This window comes from Amphiura filiformis, chromosome 12 (genome assembly GCF_039555335.1).
Source record: "Amphiura filiformis chromosome 12, Afil_fr2py, whole genome shotgun sequence".
NCBI lineage: Eukaryota > Metazoa > Echinodermata > Ophiuroidea > Amphilepidida > Amphiuridae > Amphiura > Amphiura filiformis.
The window spans coordinates 53,637,843-53,656,578 of record NC_092639.1 but is presented as its reverse complement, the minus strand read 5'-3'; the positions used below and the strand labels follow the sequence as shown (position 1 = coordinate 53,656,578).

Sequence of the window (18,736 nt, the reverse complement as noted above, 5' to 3'; positions counted from 1 at the left end):
TGCTTCTCATTTTCAAGAACGCTGGTTAACAATAAGCACGTATTGTCTCATTTCGTAAACAAAAGCCCACACAGAATTGTTCTCTAGCGCTCGCTTTATAATCGTTCACCCAACTGAAACTATAATCCCAGCTCATTGCTCCATTGTACGTGTAAAGCAGAAACATATGTTGTGTGTATTTAACCACAGAAGATATGATTTAATCAGTTGAGCTGTTTTCAATGAGTGTTATCTTGGTTTAATGACTTTTAATGGGGTTTAAGTCCTGCAACGGTCGTGGTGAATTCTACTGTAGACATGACTGCATCATGGGGTGTTTCTTTCATCAATCACTCTCTTTCTCCAGGAAACAGACTCCTTTCTGCACTGACAGAATGATGTGTTGTCTTATAAACCAGACTCCAGCAAGTCGACATACAGAAGTATTTTAATCTTTGGGGGAGGAGGAGCACCTTCGTGTACTCAACATCTCCTTCGTTGCTGTATTAAGATGTGCATTATTCGGGCTATACAAACTGGTTCAAATGTACCTCTGTTTGAAGCACGACGCCCAACACTATTCTGTCCAGAGCAAACTCAATTGCTTTCATTCTGGGGTCATACCGTCCATGGCATTGTTGCGAGATAAAGGACCAATATGAATATTAACTCGTATGAGTGTCACCCCAGAGGGTAATATACTTGGTTATGTGTCACAAGTTGGGACCCCTTTCGGTAAGACATAGGAAATTTTGAAAATTACACTTGCTTTCATCTTGCAGCTAAAGTAACATCCCAGCAAACACAAAAACCTACAAAACGTTTTTGACATCATTCGCAAAAGATTTTGTTACGAGTCGTACTTGACTCAAGGCCAAAATCACCTTTTACCCGAACTCACACGAATGCAAAACACAAATACACTGGTTGATTAAGCTAACAAAATCTAAGTCTTTAATTGAAAGTAATGTAAGTCTAATGTAGGATTGGTACAATATATGACAACAAAATGAACATATAAAATAATCACACAATCACAATAATGTTTTAAGTTATTGGTACTTAGCCAGCATTCTTCTTCTTGAAGATAACAGAGTGCTTGCAATGTTCTGGACGGCTGATGTATATATCCTTAATCACTTGTCCTGCGAAAATCAGCGAAATCCGTTGTACACTTGCATTTATAAATCCTTGCATATAAAATCCACACACGAAAATGGTGCTGCTTTCTTCCAAATACTGAACTCCTTGCGTCGTTCTCCAAACACGTTTATAACTCCTTGCGCAGTTAATACTAAACTCCTTGCGCAGTTTTCCTAATCTCTTTAATCCTTGTGCCGTTCTCCAATACTAAACTTGGTGCTATTTCCACCTTTCACACAATATCTTCAGGAAGCAGCACTGCGATGCAGTTGTCCCCACTTATTTTGACAGTTGTGTTGCTCCTTTAACCAGACTTCAGCAAATCGGCAGAAGAATATATATTCCTTTCTTGGAAGAAGTACGTTCTTTGACGTATTCTAGATCTTCTCCGACAACACCGGCAGGTAGTAGTGCATTGTCTACTTAAATTAATTCTGGTTAGCAATTTCCTTTCTTTGAAGGAATTGGACTGTAAGCATATTAGCTAGCTAGCCCAGATCAACACTATAAACTGTGACAATAATTGTGTTTACATTTTCTTATATATCAAGCAATGGGAAATCCCAAGTATTAATAGCCAAAATGTGATCTTGGGAATTCCCAAGCCTTAATTATAACATTAACCTTTCTCATTACATCACTTCCTTAGGGGAATTCCATTACATCATTTTCACTTTACAACCTCAGGGGTTTCCAAATATTCCAAATTAGATATGATTCAATTCGAGAGGGGATTTCCCCCAAAATGTCATCACTCATGTAACTTTGTAAACAAAGATAAATCATCAAATTAAATTACTGAGGGCACATCACAGTTATAAGAGGTTGTCAGAAAACGTTTAAATGTCGGGTTATATAAAGAATACATTAATGGTATAAAACGTTTTCATAACATTAAATAACATTTGTTGGTAATTTACTGCACAGCAAACACAAATGTTTTACGTGTCGGGTTATATAAAGGGTATAAAAACGTTTTAATAACATTCAAAAACATTTTTGAAAACTTGGTACAAATCATTCTAAACAGAATGTTATTTTGGGGTTGAAAAATATTTTGCAAAAAATGTTTGCCCAAAATATTTACAATAACGTTTTAAAATGTTTTCACGACCTTTATATAACCGGTTAAACCCGACATTTAAATGTTATTAAAATGTTTTGTAAAAAACATTTCAAGAACATTTCTGTGTTTGCTGGGTGCAAGTATTTTAACATAATGTTATTTAAGTGTTGACAAAATATTTGACCAAAAATGTTTGCAAAAATAGTTTATAATGGTATTTTGAAAACACTTAAAAAATATTGTTGTAGTGTGTTTTCATACAAAACGTTTTAAAACGATTTCGTGACCTTTATATAACTCGACATTTTAATGTTATTAAAACGTTTTTACCTAAACTAAACCCCAAAATATAACTTATTGTGTTTGCTGGGATCTTACTTGATGAGGATTGTTTTCCTGAGTATTTTGACACTTTTTTTTTTAAATAAAAATAAAAATTGGCCAAGAAATGACCTGGTGCTGGCCAAAATACCATATTCAGGAAGGGGGGGGGTCTCATATATATATATATATATATATATGTAATAAAATGATGTTAATTTCTTATTTTAAAGCTTTTTATTTTATTTTGGTGTCTCTTTATATGTATCTGGGGTCTGCTAATGCAAAATCTTTAAAATAAACTTTTAAAAGTGTGAAAATGGCTCCCTAGCCTCCGGCCCTTGCCGCCACCGCAATCACCAATTTATTAATAATTAATTCAAAAAATTTAAATTACAACTGAATATGAACCAATTATATTTATTGCTATTGAAAGAGTATAGATTACTCTTTCAAATGACACCAAATTTATTATTGTATGACAAGTAGGGGGCCCTATTATGGAGCATATGACATCATACACATGATAAACATCACTTTAAAGCCATATTATAACATTTGCTATTGAGGACGCCCTCACTGATTTTTTAAAATAAAATTTTTTACACGATTATATTGTACTTTATTAAACCAATATACCCTGCAAAAATCAAGACTCTAGGTGCTGTAGTTTTGTGAAAATCCGAGATTTTGAATAAAGCGCCGGAACCGGCGTCTTATTATTACGATGGAATTATTAGTCGAACGCATACACGATGTTCATAACACACAGTCATGACTCATGACAGTACGTTACACGGCGTGCGTGACGGTGATCTACACAACAGAGGGTCGTACCACAACATGACCGAAGGAATGGTACGTATTGGCGACATACGCGCTGGTAGTAAATTCCAATTTTCTTTGCTTTGCCGTAGTTGTTCGGCTCAAAAATAAAAGGGGATATAGGCCTATCTGACAGTAAAAACTAACATTTTATGTCAAAGAAATGCTAATCTATTTTGTATGATAATGTTATAATATTGCTTTAAAGCGGAAAAGTGTTACTCAGGAGGCATCCCAACTAGCTCCAACTCATAGCACATGACCACTTTTATTACGGGGCTGGTATTTTCTTCGGAAGGGGTGGGTCCCAAATATAGGGGGGGGGTCATAATTTTTTGGATACAAAAATAGGGTGGGGTCATACATTTTTGATGACCAAAATGTAGTCACAAGATGACCACAGATAGCGTGTTTATTTATTCAAATGATTCCAATGAAAGCCTAGTGGGTAACGAATGTTTTTGTCGAAATGGGGGTGGGGTGGGGGTCGCAGTTTGATTGATGCAGACTTTTTGTAAATTTGGGATCCCGCCCCCCCCCCTTCCGAAGAAAATCCCAGCCCCCTAAGGCCTATAATGAAAATATTTAAACTTTTTCCAGCAATACTACACTACATTTTCGACATCATTCGCAGAAGGTTAGAGACGGTTGACAGAAAACGTTTAAATGTCGGGTTAGGCCTTTATGAGTATATAAAACGTTTTCATAAATGTTTTTGATAATATTCTAACATAATGTTATCAAAATATCAGTGGCAAAAAATGTTTGCAAAAATATTTTTACAATAACATTTTAAAAACATTTTAAAAATATTTTGCAGTGTGTTTTCATACAAAACGTTACGGGTTTTAAAACGTTTTCTTTAACCGGACATTTAATGCTATTAAAAGTTTTAATTTACTAAAACCAAAAATTCAACGTTTAAAAATGTTTTGTGTTTGCTTGGTTATATATAAATGTGCCGAAACCAAGGCCGGAACATTCCCATTTGAAAGGAATCCTTTTTTCCTCGCTTTCCGCATCATCATGCGCATCGTTGAGCAATACGAAAGCAAAGTTCAGTTCATAACAATACCAGCGAATACACGAAGTAATGTACATTGTATTAAATGAAGATAAGGCGAATGAAAAAAAAATCAACATTCAAGATGGCGTTCAAGCACACTGCTTGTTTTGTGATCACAGTGATGATCGTTTGCAATGCAGTTCTTTATCCCAGTATTTTCAGCACTATGTTCAGGCAGTGGTTTGGAAGTGCCAGCTCAGAGAAGACTAAAGAACCGACGAGAGAACCACCTTCGAACGGTAAGACCTGAAATTGCATCAAAGTAAAATGCAAACGTAACGTTCATCATCACATTGCCATTGGCATGATTGGGTTGTGATTGTCATCATGTCCATGATCATCATGTCTATCATCTGATCTAGTTCTAGTAAACTATAACCAGAGAAGATGTAATAAAGAGGAGGGTCAACGGAATTATATCCTTGAGCAGGTAGTAAATTTAACTAAAATGACATAGTCTCCATAAAAGCTTCCACGGAATATAGAACAGAAATGGCAAAGACGCCATGGAAACTCCTACAGAAATAGCTAAGTCGCCACGAGAGTGATCACGTGTATGAGGGCGGTATAACAAGTCCATTTTATTTTACGCCGTGGTGACTTTGTCATTTTTGTAAAAGTAGACACGGTAGTCTATTGACCCAGTCGCTTAAAACGTATTAAAATCGTATTAATACTGATTGCTCATTATAGTCTTCAACATTCAAGAAAATAATGTGTTATTAAAAAAATTGTCTGAAGCAGGGCCGTAGATAAGCCGGGCCTGAAGATAAATAGTAACACATAATTGACAAAAATTGTTAAGTTAATTCATGTAGGGGCCTATAAACTGAAGGGACTTGTGTTAATATTGGCAAAATTTTTCAACTTGAAAGGGATATACTCTTATTTGAGTAGATATGAAGCGAACAATATATATCATATTTACAATCGAATTTTATCCTCCTGTTGTTTACATTGCACACAATATAAATGATAGGCCTATACTTAATTATAATTATCCTCATGCTTTGTCTTCGTGATTTAATCGGTTAGTGCTATAATACGCCTAATATTATAGGCCTCACGAAGATGCGTGATATATAGCATGACAAGACTATACAAAAAAAAGTATAAACCGACTCAGTATATGAAAGTAGGGCCACATGGCCTATATAATATTGAAATAGGCTTAAGGAATTGGAGCTAATTGGACAACAACGTTTGTATGGTGTTTTTGTGGAGCCATCAGACACACCAAATTGCATTCTGAATACGAAGAATATCCTTATGATCAAATCATTTAGATTTTTTGGGTGGGTGTAGTTCTGTCCTGGCAAGAAGAAGTTTATGTTCGTTAAGTCGTAGTTCTGTACTGGCAAGAAGAAGTTTATGTTCACTAAGTCATCTGACCCCGGCCACCTCCCAGTGGTCATCTCAGGTCAAATTACTAAAAGTGTCGTGTGGATATGAAACTTGGTAGGTATACAGTCAACATTTAAAGCCCATTTTTTGGAAGGTCACCCAGGGGTCATCTGAGGTCAAATTAATAAAAACTGTCGTATGGGCATGGAACTTGGTGGGTAGGCCCTATACAGTCAACATTTAGAGCCAAATTTCTGGAAGGTCATTTTGGGGTCACCAGGGGTCTCTGAGGTCAAATTAGTAAAACTGTCATATTGGGCATGAAACTTAGTGGGTACAGTCACCATCAGCCAGGTAATCACGCCACCGAGAACCGCCAAATACCGGTATGGCTAAGTTAAACCGCTTTGTAGGCCTAATGATTAATATTATCATACCGCATGCAGTTGATAGCACCGTATTATCATGACTGTAAAAAAATCACTGTATGCCTAGTGTCTAGCAGATCGCTTGTTTACAAAGTTGTACTCAAAGTATTGTCATGACTATGCTAAACGAGCGCGAGCCCATGCACAAAACTATGACTCCCAGATTTCTGATGGTAAAATATTATAAGTTTTGTGGAGCAAGACGGGTGGGGATGATGCCAGTGATTACTTAAGTGCCCTTTAAGATTGGCTATTAACTTGACACCAAAAGACCTATAAATCATAAGTGAACTTAGACTAGAGTGGTAGGCCTATACCGCAATTGAACACTTAAAATGCATGCTGTGACGTGAACACTGCTGGGTCTAGGGCCTATACACTCGCATATTATAGCCTAATTTTCTATATTAAAAAGCATGATAGTACATACCATGTCATACATAATTAAAACTGGCTATAAACCATCTTATGGCCTTGGAGCAAGATGATGATGGGGATGATGATGTTGATCATACGAAGTGCCCCTTAAGATTGGCGATCAACTTGACACCAAAAGACCTATAAATTATATACGAACCTGAAGAGGTAGGCACCGCAATTGAACTGCATGCTGTAGATACTGGGACTATAAGGGCATAATTATACACACTCGTCTATATATATTATAATTTTCTATTTCATATATGTAATAAATCCTGAAGAAGGTACGCCCAGTACCGAAAATTTGCTGTACAACTGTTTCCCGTCTTCGTTTGTTTTATTTTATATTATATATTTCACGGGAGTGCATCTTTAGAGATCCAGTTAAAGTATGTGTGTTTCGTCAACTTTCTGTCTACAAATAATTTTCCATATATGGAACACAGCATGATACATAATTAATACCATCTCTACTGAGATAGCACATGTAAGATTGTGTAGCTTGCTATCTACAGTAGATAGCACCGATGAGGGTTTCTGGTGGTACGGTATACAATGGTCTCAACTTTTTTGGAGTAAGCATGTAAAGCGTATTATTCACACTAACAACAAAAACCCACACACCCCACACATGTATACCCACGTTCATATAGGGCCTAATTTATAGCTTTTGATTTTGAGCGCAGAATTCAGAAAAATAGAGTTTGAGCTCACTTTACATTATTTTACACCCATGGCGACTTTGTCATTTTGGTAAAAGTAGACATGGTGACTTCCCTATTTTTGTAAAAGTAGCCACGGTAGTCTATCAATCCAGTCGCTTTGAAACGCTTGTTGAAAATCGTAATGCTGGTTGCACTATTGAATCCTCGAAATTACTGTTTTGTGCGATTTATAATTATACATTATATTTTATCATTGCTGTTTATAATGTTGTTAGTGTTTGGTGGGGGTGGGGGTGTGTGTGTGTGGGGGGGGGTGTTTGGGTTTTTTGGGGTGGTGGTGTGGTGATAGTCTATCATTCATATATTATAAGTTCATTCATTCATTCATCCATCCGCTGGTTCAACAATACATTCATTCATATATTCGTCTCAGATTCATTCATTCAACAATTCATTCATTCACTCCTTCATTCATTAAAGATACACATCTTATGATCTTTATAAGATTGTAAATCATTATTTTATAAATTCAATCTAATACTGCCATACTGGAATTATAAAATTTGCAACTCACTTTGCTCGTGTTGCGTCCGAAAACTTCGGATTTCATCAGGCATCTGATCGGAAGCAACGTAGCAAAGCGAGTTGCAAATTTTAGTTCCAGTATTATTACTATATATATACTAGGCCTAGATTGAATATAATTATAAAATAATGTTTTGAACTACTGGATGAATAATCTACACCAAGATATTGTAAATCATTATTTTCTATTAATGTATGCAGTGCATATTTTAATAATTAGATGTCGTAAGCCTATCCTATATTTTGCATATTATCATATCATATATATAGGCCTAATTATCTTCATCGAATTATATCCCCAATTGTTCCCATTGTTTTTGCGTGTACAATAGGATATTTGCATATGAGCCGATCACATTGGTCAAGTTGATCATACTTCCTCAGTGGATTCCGACCACTTCAAATAATTATCCTCTATTATTTAGTCATAAGTTCTTATTTCAGTAGATATGAACCAAACAATATTATTGAATATTATTCATAATAGAATTATACCCCCGCTATTGTTGCTATTGTTTATGCATATAGTGCGGTATTTGCATATGAGCTGATTACCTTGGTCAAGTTGATCAAATTTCCTGGTTTCCGACCACTTCAAATCATTACTCTATAGTTAAAAGCTCTTATATCAGTAGATATGAACCAAACAATATATATTATTGATAATCGAATTATATCCTCCTATTGTTTATTTATTTATTTATTTATTAACCATATTTAACTTAAGCAGGGTAACCTACTCAACAAATATTACAATGTTGATTTTCAGTAGGGCCCTGAGACAAACATATAAAAGCATTAAATACACGTAGAATATACATTATTAAAAACCATAAGAAATTGAGCTTACATAAACATTACACAGCATTAAAATACCTTATATAAATATTATACAGCATGAAAATCAAGTTTTTGTAATTAACAATAATTGAAAGAGAAACACGAAGTATTTAAAAACATTTGACATGTATGAGCTGCAGAATTAGTTGTGCTACAATTTCAGGTCTTCTTTGAGTTTCTTTTTGAATTGCATTAGTGAGTTGACTTGACGAATATCTTTCGAAATAACATTCCATAATGGGCTATTCCAGATGAATTCCGCACCCCCCCCCCTATGGAAGACACTTCTGGAATTAGGGGTCAAATCAACAGCCGAATTCACCCTCAGCAAAACCCCATGGAAGACACAACCGAATTTGTACAATTGACAAATTTACCTGCTGGAATTTTGATATATCAATTTAGACACATCAAAAAGTAGGGGTGAAATAGACAGCCAGAATTTCACCCCTCAGTAAAACCAGTATGGAAGACACAGCTGGAATTGGTACAATTTTTTTATTTACCTGCTGGAATTTTTATACTACAATTTAGACACATCCAAAATAGACAGCCGGAATTCAACCCTAGCAAAAACCGGAATTTGTACAATTTATTGATTTATCTGCTGGAATTTTGATGTTCGAATTTGGATATCAAAAATTAGGGCTGAAATTTACAGCTAAATATTTTCAAACCTCAGCACCCAGTCGAAATTGATACAATTTACCTACTTAAATTACTATAGTTTGATTTAATAGACTCGTCTGATCTGAATGGACCGTGATTATGATTTTGACCGGGGGTACTTCAAAATGAGATGACTAGGTGTTGCAGTATTAAGGGACTGTGCAATAATTATGAGCCCCTCCCCGATAAAATTTCTGAATGGCCTGCCAAAAATGCTTGACCCCCTCTCGGACTCGGCCTGCCAAAATTGCTTGCCCCCTCCGGCTCGGCTCGCCAAAAATCTTTGCCCCCGCCTTTGCATATGCCACATTTTTTGGATCAATTGGCAAACCTTATTTATGGTCTAGATATACGTTGCGAGTGCAGAGAGCAGGAAAATTTAATAGCATATTAAAGCATTTCCGCACTGTTTTCCTAAGCCTTTTTAGAGTATTGTATTTAAAAGGGCCCCATGAATGTGTTCCAAAAAGCTAAAAGCTGATTTAGCTAGCTTCTTGGGATTTTTTATACTGAAATTTCACTGGCATTGTATAAACACATAATAACAAAAACACATCCTGTCGCAGACCATTGATCAGCGCAGTGGTGCATAGTATACCCGGGATGGTATAGGGCTGAGTATGTTTAAAAATAAAATACATAGGCTTATAAAATTAAATGAAAATCATAAAATAATAAATGAAGGCATAATAAGTTTAATGACTTAATTAATAATTAATTAACTTTTAATATTATTTTTAAAAGAAATTTTAAAACTAGTCAAAACAAAACAAACCCCCAAAACATGTTTTTGTTCCATTTGTTCAGTGTAATTTTCAACAACTAGTTATAAATGTGTGTACAAGCATACAATCTACAGTTAAGTTATGGGACACAAAAGGTCCAAGTTCGAATTGCTTGTTGTGAATGGGTCCAAAGTTGCTCCAACTTTAGTAAAAATCAAGACAAATTGTTCATCTAGCTTAGAGGCTTCAGAAAATGAAAAGTTTGCACTATCTACCATGTCTATAGTTAGTATGTTACACGGCAAAGAGTTAAATAATGTTGGATTCAATAGGATTAAATATTTATTTATCATCTCTCTTCTGAACTTTACATAGTAACTATTCTTTCCCTGAATCACTTGAACTTGAGGAACAGTTTGCCCCCACTTTAACAAAAAACGGAACAACTTTCATTTTTCAACCGGCCTGTACAACATGCAAATTGAATTGATCTTAGACATGCTGAGCTTCATAACTTAGTAACTATTATTATGTTCTATGTGCACAGATGTTACTTACATTTTTGTGATCTTTAGGCCCAGACGAAGATTTTGATATGTTTTAGTGAATTTGGAGCATGTTTTAAATGTTGTATTAAATTTTGTGCTGTCGCATATTTTCTTTGGACTGAAATGCTTAAGGGGTACTACACCCTGGCCAACTTTGTGCCTATTTTTGCATTTTTCTCAAAAATTATAGCGCATTTATATCGCGTTGTTAGTGATGGCAGTGTGAAGATAAAAGTCTAAGTTCTCACACAGACCAATACGTATGAGCTTTGAGTTACACCACCCTCAGGATTGGAATTAGATAAATGCACTGTGTAGAACACAGGATTGTAAAGTAAACTTTATAAAGCTAATGATTATGATATGTACTTTTAAGTGTATGTAGCTGGGATGAAAAGCAGACAATCAATTGAAAATTATGACATCACATATTGAAGATATATCAGATGGATTTTTTTTTTTCCAAAACACACAAAAAATTAGGTCTTTTCGGGAAAAAATGTATATTTGAAAGTTCACAATTTTCAATTGATTGGCTTGGTGGCTTTTCATCCCAGCTACATACACTTTAAGTACATATCATTAGATTTAATATAAAGTTTACTTCAAGGCAGACTTAGTAGTACCCGTACTCGGGTCCCAATTTCAATGTCCCCGGAACCGTACTCATGCCAGATTTTTTTGAACACCCTATATGTGAATTATATATTTATATGTATAAAAGTAATGCCAGTTTTAGCCAAAGGAAATTTTACATTACGTGCTCTGGTATGAACGTTTTGACAATATTTTTTGTGTGACATGAGAGAACATCAGACATCAAATTGAATTCTTCTGATATCAAATAATATTGATTTTCTAAGGTTTTTTTCTAATTTCTTATTTTATTAAGTACTTTGAACATCAAACAAAAACAATCTTATAATAACTCATGCAATTTATTTTTATACATGTTACAGTCTTGAGTTTTCCTTTTATGCCTTAAAAAGTTGTTTAAACCCACGGAATTGCATGACACACATATTCCACTGCATAAATTAAAAGCTTGTTAAATCCTTAATTGCTTAAGTTTAAAATTAAGATTAACACTATGAAAATGCAGTTGTACTAAGTTAGATGCACCAAAGTGCAGAAATTCTTTATGCACACCAACTTCCCATTGGAATTACACAGAGCTCCTCCACTTCCTCCACCATCCGACTAAATTAACTTGATTAAGCTTGCTTGTGACAACAGTCAAAGGTCAGCTCATCCAGCACCCCCGTTTCCTGTTTCATTGTTATGCAAATAGCGATCGATCAGCGTGGTGACTTTGCCTGTTTGGTAATAGTTTCCGTGGACATTTCAAAAGACACCATAGCGTCCTTCACGATCGATATCCGTGGTGACTTTGTGCTTCTTGATTTTTCTTCCGTGGAGACTTTGTCGGTTTGGTAAAAGTTTCCATGGAAAGTACCGTGGTGACTTCCTACTTTTTGCTCTCATTCCTAGCTCCCTTGAGATAATCCCGTAGGTAATCCTGTCGCATCTATTCATAGTCCTTTATTCTCAAGTAGTTAGACATCCACTTGAAATATCCTGATGTTTAGTGTGTGACCGCCCATGGTTGACCAATTTTCACTTCAGAATTGAAACATTTCCAATGTTTCTATAGAGAATTTGTTAAAAAGTATGAAACGCGTGTGTTAAGGACCTGCTGCTTGGATGGGATACCACATGTGGATAATACAAGAAAGAAATCGAAAAGTGCTGTAAAATTTCCCCCAAATCCACCGCTTTTTGTAAATATATAAATTTCTAAAGAAGATATTTTTAGGATTTTTTTAGAGAGGTGATGATTGTTGATCATTTCTATTTTATTATTTTATGTATTTTCCTGTCATTTCCTGCCAACCTAATAAAGATATTCTGATAATTGATAACATTCTTTATCATAAATAATAGAGTCTGAAAGTGGCAACAAGTAGCAAAAATTATAATTTGCCATGGAACTTCAGTCATATTTTATCTGAAATCTGACAAGATGACAGGGTCTGCATGCATGGTGTGTATGGCATGATGACATGCACACACTGACCTATCCCTCAAATCAGTTAGCTGCAACTTGTGTATCACACCCATCCCGGGTTCAAACCCTATTGTGGTATTCTATTGTAAAGCAGCTAAATAGGGTGATTCATCATTTACTTTGAGTGAGCGGTCTCACACATAATTTGTTTGAGGATAGCTTGATCAACCTCCTCTTTATTACATCTTCTCTGCTATAACTCAGCATACTGAGTTATAGTGCACTCTATTTATATCTGTTCCACAAATAAGAAACATCACAATATGTGGGCTCATTTTGGGCTCCAAGGATGTAGACGAGGAACTCTCAAGACAAGGACAGTTTTGGCCTGCATGGATGATTTTAATCACATACGTACTGGCATCTACATTGTAGGTATGCTAGGTGAATTCAAATTTGCCATCAAACTGCATCATTTTATATATCAAATTAAAGCCCTTGAGTAAACAAAGCCAAAACTGAAAACTTTTTTTCATAGCACTTTCCGTAGCAAAGTTACATCTTGTCAAAGATTGACTTTCATCAAACAATGTCATAAAACATTGCAAAAAGATTCAGCTAGCAAAATTCCCCAAAACGGCATTTCGGGGGTGTTTCTAGATCTTAGTCTCATGATGATAGCAGCTTTTTTTAATGGAACTGCTATCAAAATACCTCTCACATCTTATGTGCGAGTGACTTATCACCATAAAAAATCATATATTTGGGTCAAGTGAAGTATAGAAAACATATTTATGTAGGTTTCTTTCTTCGCCAGTTGTTTTAAATTTCTATGTAAAAATGCATTGACATTGTCGGCGAATTTGGCTGACTAGCAAATGTGTTTGCCTGGCATACCTATACATTGATCTCATCGTTTGGGTGGGTTATAAACATTCCCTGAGTTGGTAAAACCTGCAATCTTCATGGGAGTACATGTAATTTACTTAGTGCAAAAGTGGTCAAAATATTGCTCTGCAAAATTGCTTTAATGCTTTATTTTCATGATTTGGATTTAATGAGCAGCATTCTCCTTGTGATGTTTCTGCACTGTGTAGAGAGGGTCTACAACATCTCTGAGGTAAAACTGACAAATTCAAGATATATTTCTTGATGCTTGAAGTTTGGATTTCTTAAACGTACAGTGCATCCCTATGTACCGCTGCAAGACTTCACTCAGGTCCGTAGATATGTCATTATGTTTATGATAAAGACACTGAAAGACTGAAGTCTTGCTGGCAAGACTATCATCTGATCATGATCATGTCTGACTGGTTCCACACTGCACAGCGCAGGCCCTATTTCATATGCATGATGGCTGTGTCAGCTCAGTGTGTACATGTACCATGCTGTGCCAGTGTGGTTAGTGGGTAACAGCCAGTTCCAATAATTGAAACTCCAGGGCACCCGATACCTAGAGTAAGTTAGTAGGTTTGACAGGAAACCTCGATTAAGGGACTCGATCTTTTGTGCGTAATTATAGAGGGCCAGGGATTCACTCTATCATTTAAAAAATTATTTGAAGAAGTCAAAGAGCCCTAAGAATAAAAAACTAGTGTAATTCACGCAAGACACAGTTTCTTTATATGACAAAAATTAATTTTTGTAATCGCTCAAAAAACAAACGTTTTATATCAATTTAAAATTTAGCCTGAGTCCGTAAATATGGTACCTCTCGCCCTTTTTTAAGGCTGTTTTTATCATTATGCAGCGAACCATTGTTGAAGCTATTTCACATACATGTACAAAACATTCTAGTGAAAGAATGAGGCCATATACTGTTGAAATATCTTTTGTTGATTTGAATGATAATGTCATGAAGTCATAAATTTTAAGGTCAAATTCCTAAAACCAAAACAAAACATTATGACGAGATATTTCCCGACTTACATAATTTCATCATCAAATCAGTGTCTTTATTATTTGTTTGAAACCTTTCCCAAACGTTCGTGCTCTTTATGCATAAAAACGGCTAATCTATCTTTACAAAACGCGTCTTTTTTTAGTAAACAAAAGGCTAAAGATGGCATTACACATGTATGAGATTTATCATTCTAGGCCTACACTCCTTCACTCAACTGCCACCGTGGCCGAGCGGTAAAGCGCTAGACGCGTAATCAAAGGAAGTTTCGAATCGCTGGTTCGAATCCCAACGAAGCCTGTGGAAACTTCTTTTTCTTCAAAATTCATGATCGCAAATCCGAAATGAGTCACTTGTCGGTAAATCATGTACATCGTATCCTTAACACATTTGCTAGTCAGTCAAAATGGCCTAACTCGGCAATACAAATTTACATTGAAATTTAAAAGAACCGCTTGCTCAAGGAAACCTTCATAAATATGTTGTCTATACTTCACTTGACCCAAATATATGATTTTTTTTTGGTGATGAGAGACTCAGCACATGGAATTTCAGAGGATTTTGATAGCAGTTCCATTTTAAAAGCTGCTATCGTCATGAGACTAAGATCTAGAAACACCCCGTAATGCTGTTTTGGGAATTTTGCTAGCAGAATCTTTTTGATGAAAGTCAATCTTTGACTAGATGTAACTTTGAAAGTGCTATGACAAAAGGTTTTCAGTGTTGACTTTCTTTACTCAAGGGCTTTAATTTGATATAAAATGATGCAGTTTGATGGCAAATTTGAATTCACCTGGCATACTTACAAGTTACATGTAGAGTAAGGCCAAACACTTGTGCTGAAATTCCAATTGAATGAACGCAGCTTTCATTAGCATGACAAATTTTTGCATACACTGCGCGATGTACGCCAGCATGTGCGACTGTGCGTGAGTAACGCGGAAGTGAATCCAACCATGCCAACGCACTCGTGATTGGTTAGCATTGTATCCAAGGTCGTGTGTTCGCGTTGTAGTTTAAAATACGCAATATACGATCGCGGTTGGATCGAGTGCAGCTGTTGAAAGCTGCGTTCATTCTTACTAGCCAAATTGGTCACTTATCGCCCACTGTTCAAAATGTGACATCATCTACACCAATTACAGTCCCCGAAATGGTCTACTTTTTAGCCGACCTCAATTCCGAAACATTTAGTGATAGATAAAAATGCGATCCCCAACCCTTTGGTTTAGGACGAATTTGTAGAAATCTCCGCGGAGTCTCTTGTGTTTGAAATTCCCCGGTACAAACATCGAAAATGTCGCATTTCTCAGTCCCGGTGATGAATTAATACTATATCCGCATCGCTGTTCAACCAGCAGCCATTCATACATTGAATATATGCGTATCTCTGACCCCTGTAAGGTCAAACACGTGGCATTGATTTCAACTGTCTCAGCTCAAGACACCCGCCCGCATTGCTATGTGAACTCTAATTTAACACTACGAGTTGGTCATAAAATTCAGTGTTTTTTTGCCACCACCGTGGCTCGCTGACTCGCCCATCAAATATATCTTGTCACCGTAATTGTCTTCTTCACACTGTCCATAAAATTGCTATGTACATGTACGATGTGTATGACACGGTGGTAGTTGGTAGACTACATGGCAAAAGGGTGACAACCTTTTTTGATTTCGAATGCATGTTTTGATATTTTCAGTATCTTATTTATATCACAATCCAAAGAAAGTGTCTTCCTGTTTTTTGCAGTTTGGTTGTTATTTTTTTGTATACATTTCACCATGATTGTAAGATTTTTTAAAAAAGGAGCCGTTTTTCTCCAAACGAGGGGGAGGGGGTACATTTTTGTAAAATTAGAAGATGACGATCTGTCATCTAGTTTTACTCAGTTTCTGTTATTTGTATGTACATGTATTTGTGTTACCTTTTATTTTTACTTTTTTTCCATTTCAGATTTACCTCCACATTTACGTGGACGTGGACCAGGGGGACCAAACCCTCGTAGACGAGAAGCAGTAGATCCTCGTAGAGCAGGTATTATGCAGTTTTGAAATACATGCATTTAAAATGTCGAATCTACCCCTTACCTAGAGGCAAGCCTTGAAATAAGCGGGAGCAGTTTGATTTTGAACATTAGGCCTACTCCTGGATCACTGGGATTTTACAAGAACCAGGAGCAATTTCTGAAAGACACAAGAGCAATTTTCAAATAGTAAATCCTTTTCTGCATATAAATACAATACAGCATACCAGCACTACTGCATGAAGTGCAAAACTGGAACCAGGAGCAATTTGTTTTAGAAAATTGCTCCTGGTTCATGTGAATTTTACAAAGACCAGGAGCAATTGGTGGCTTTACGAGGGTAAATTTGCTCCCAGCGCCTGCTTATTTCAAGGCTTGCCCAGAGGCTTAGAGAGAAATCACAATCTTGCATTTCTCGCTGTGAATCTCGCTTAGTGCTTTTCTCGTTTTTAAATTATTAATTTGTACCTTTCGTTCTTTGTTGCATGTTTGCAGAATATGACATTATTTAATACCTACATGTATAACTAGGCACTGGCACAGGGGGAGGGGTTGGCAAAGTAAAAAATTTTGTGGTGGGGAGCAAAAATCAGGACACTTTTCCTATTAAATTTGCGATTTTTTGCCAAAACTAGATCAATATTTGCCCAAAATAGGGTGATTTTCACCCAAAGTACAGTCATTTTTGTCCTAATTATTGTAGACTCAGTACACCGGTCGATCTTACCGTTTCCGATGTTGATTAAGATACTTCTTGCATCGATCCGAGATGCGGAAAAACCAATAGTCATTTTGTCCCACATAAATGAATAAATAACAAAAACCCCCGATCCCCGGTGGACTCACCCAAAAGGTGACGTCACACCATATGATAAATCCCTTATCCTCCTTGGTCTCCGACTGACACAGACGTGCCTATCGATTGTTCATAGCACTGTGTATCAATTTCTCGACCAAAGGCGAGATATACGGTTGTAGTTTCACACCTTAGGTAAAACCAAACCGGTATTGTTCGGCTGAGGATAGTTTTGACGACATTTTCTGGCGAAAAAGTGACAAAAAAACGATCCAAAACTTAGCTACATATCGTGCCTCCGTTTGTATACGGGACACACGAGCAATTCAAAATGGCCGCTCGTTGACGCGAATCTTTTTGTTTCCCACGTAAAACAACCATTGCAGCCTGTAAGTTACAATAGATGTTTGTACATACACATTGTATTTCATGTACGGTAGGTTATTGTTGCTATGTTAGGGTGATTACTCTATCGTTATGTCTTCATTACCGTCCAATAAAGACGACTTAATCAGATATTCATACGGTGGGGATTGGTAGGGCCCCGTCTGACATTTTAGTAATAAAGTTAGCCAGTCCTTACTTTACCACTAACGTTAGCGACCAGCCTCCGTGCTCAGGTTTGCTTACTGGGCTTGAGTCGCGTGTTGGGGGGGGGGTAGTGCCCCCCCTCCTTTTCTCCTCGCTTCGCCTCGGCCCTGTCGGGCTTGCCCTTCCCTGGTGACGGAGCGGGACCCACACCCTCTCTGTTTCACCCACAGGGAGTGCTCACGATCTTCTAGATGTCTTTCTTTTGCTTAGGACTCTCCGAGTTCCAGCTTGACGATTTGGATAGGCTCCGTCATCGCCATAAGGCGAAGAAGAAATCTACCAAGGGCACTGGTAAGGTCGACACGGTGGATTCTGCTGTGACAGCCCCTATGGGTCATGGCAGGTCTGCTTAAGGGGCTCCGTCCCCGGACAAGCAGGCGGTTCCTTCGGGACTGCTAAGCGCGTCCAAAGGCTCAGCAGCCAGCGAAAGCACTGACTATACGCCGGAGCAAAGTAGCAGGCAGCAGAGCGGTAACCACCAGCGAAAACCCTAGCGGGTTTTGCAGCAGGAGGATACCAGTCGATACGGTAGATTCTGCTGTGACAGCCCCTATGGGTCATGGCAGGTCTGCTTAAGGGGCTCCGGTCCCCGGACAAGCAGGCGGTTCCTTCGGGACTGCTAAGCGTCCAAAGGCTCAGCAGCCAGCGAAAGCACTGACTATACGTCGGAGCAAAGTAGCAGGCAGCAGAGCGGTAACCACCAGCGAAAACCCTAGCGGGTTTGTAGCAGGAGGATACCAGTCCTCTAGCGAAAATCCTCACGGGTTTTTAGCAGGAGGACACCCGTCTGTTG

General features: G+C 37.1%; 1 protein-coding gene across 1 annotated transcript in view; it reads left to right on the top strand.

The window, feature by feature from the left end:
* The first annotated feature begins 4,458 nt into the window (after nt 1-4,458).
* Nucleotides 4,459-18,736, top strand: part of LOC140166409 (uncharacterized) — a 32,057-nt gene continuing 17,779 nt past the window's right edge. Inside the window, exons 1-2 of the mRNA XM_072189865.1 lie at nt 4,459-4,639; nt 16,487-16,567. Coding sequence (XP_072045966.1) covers nt 4,459-4,639; nt 16,487-16,567 — 262 coding nt within the window. The remainder of the gene's footprint in view (nt 4,640-16,486; nt 16,568-18,736) is intronic.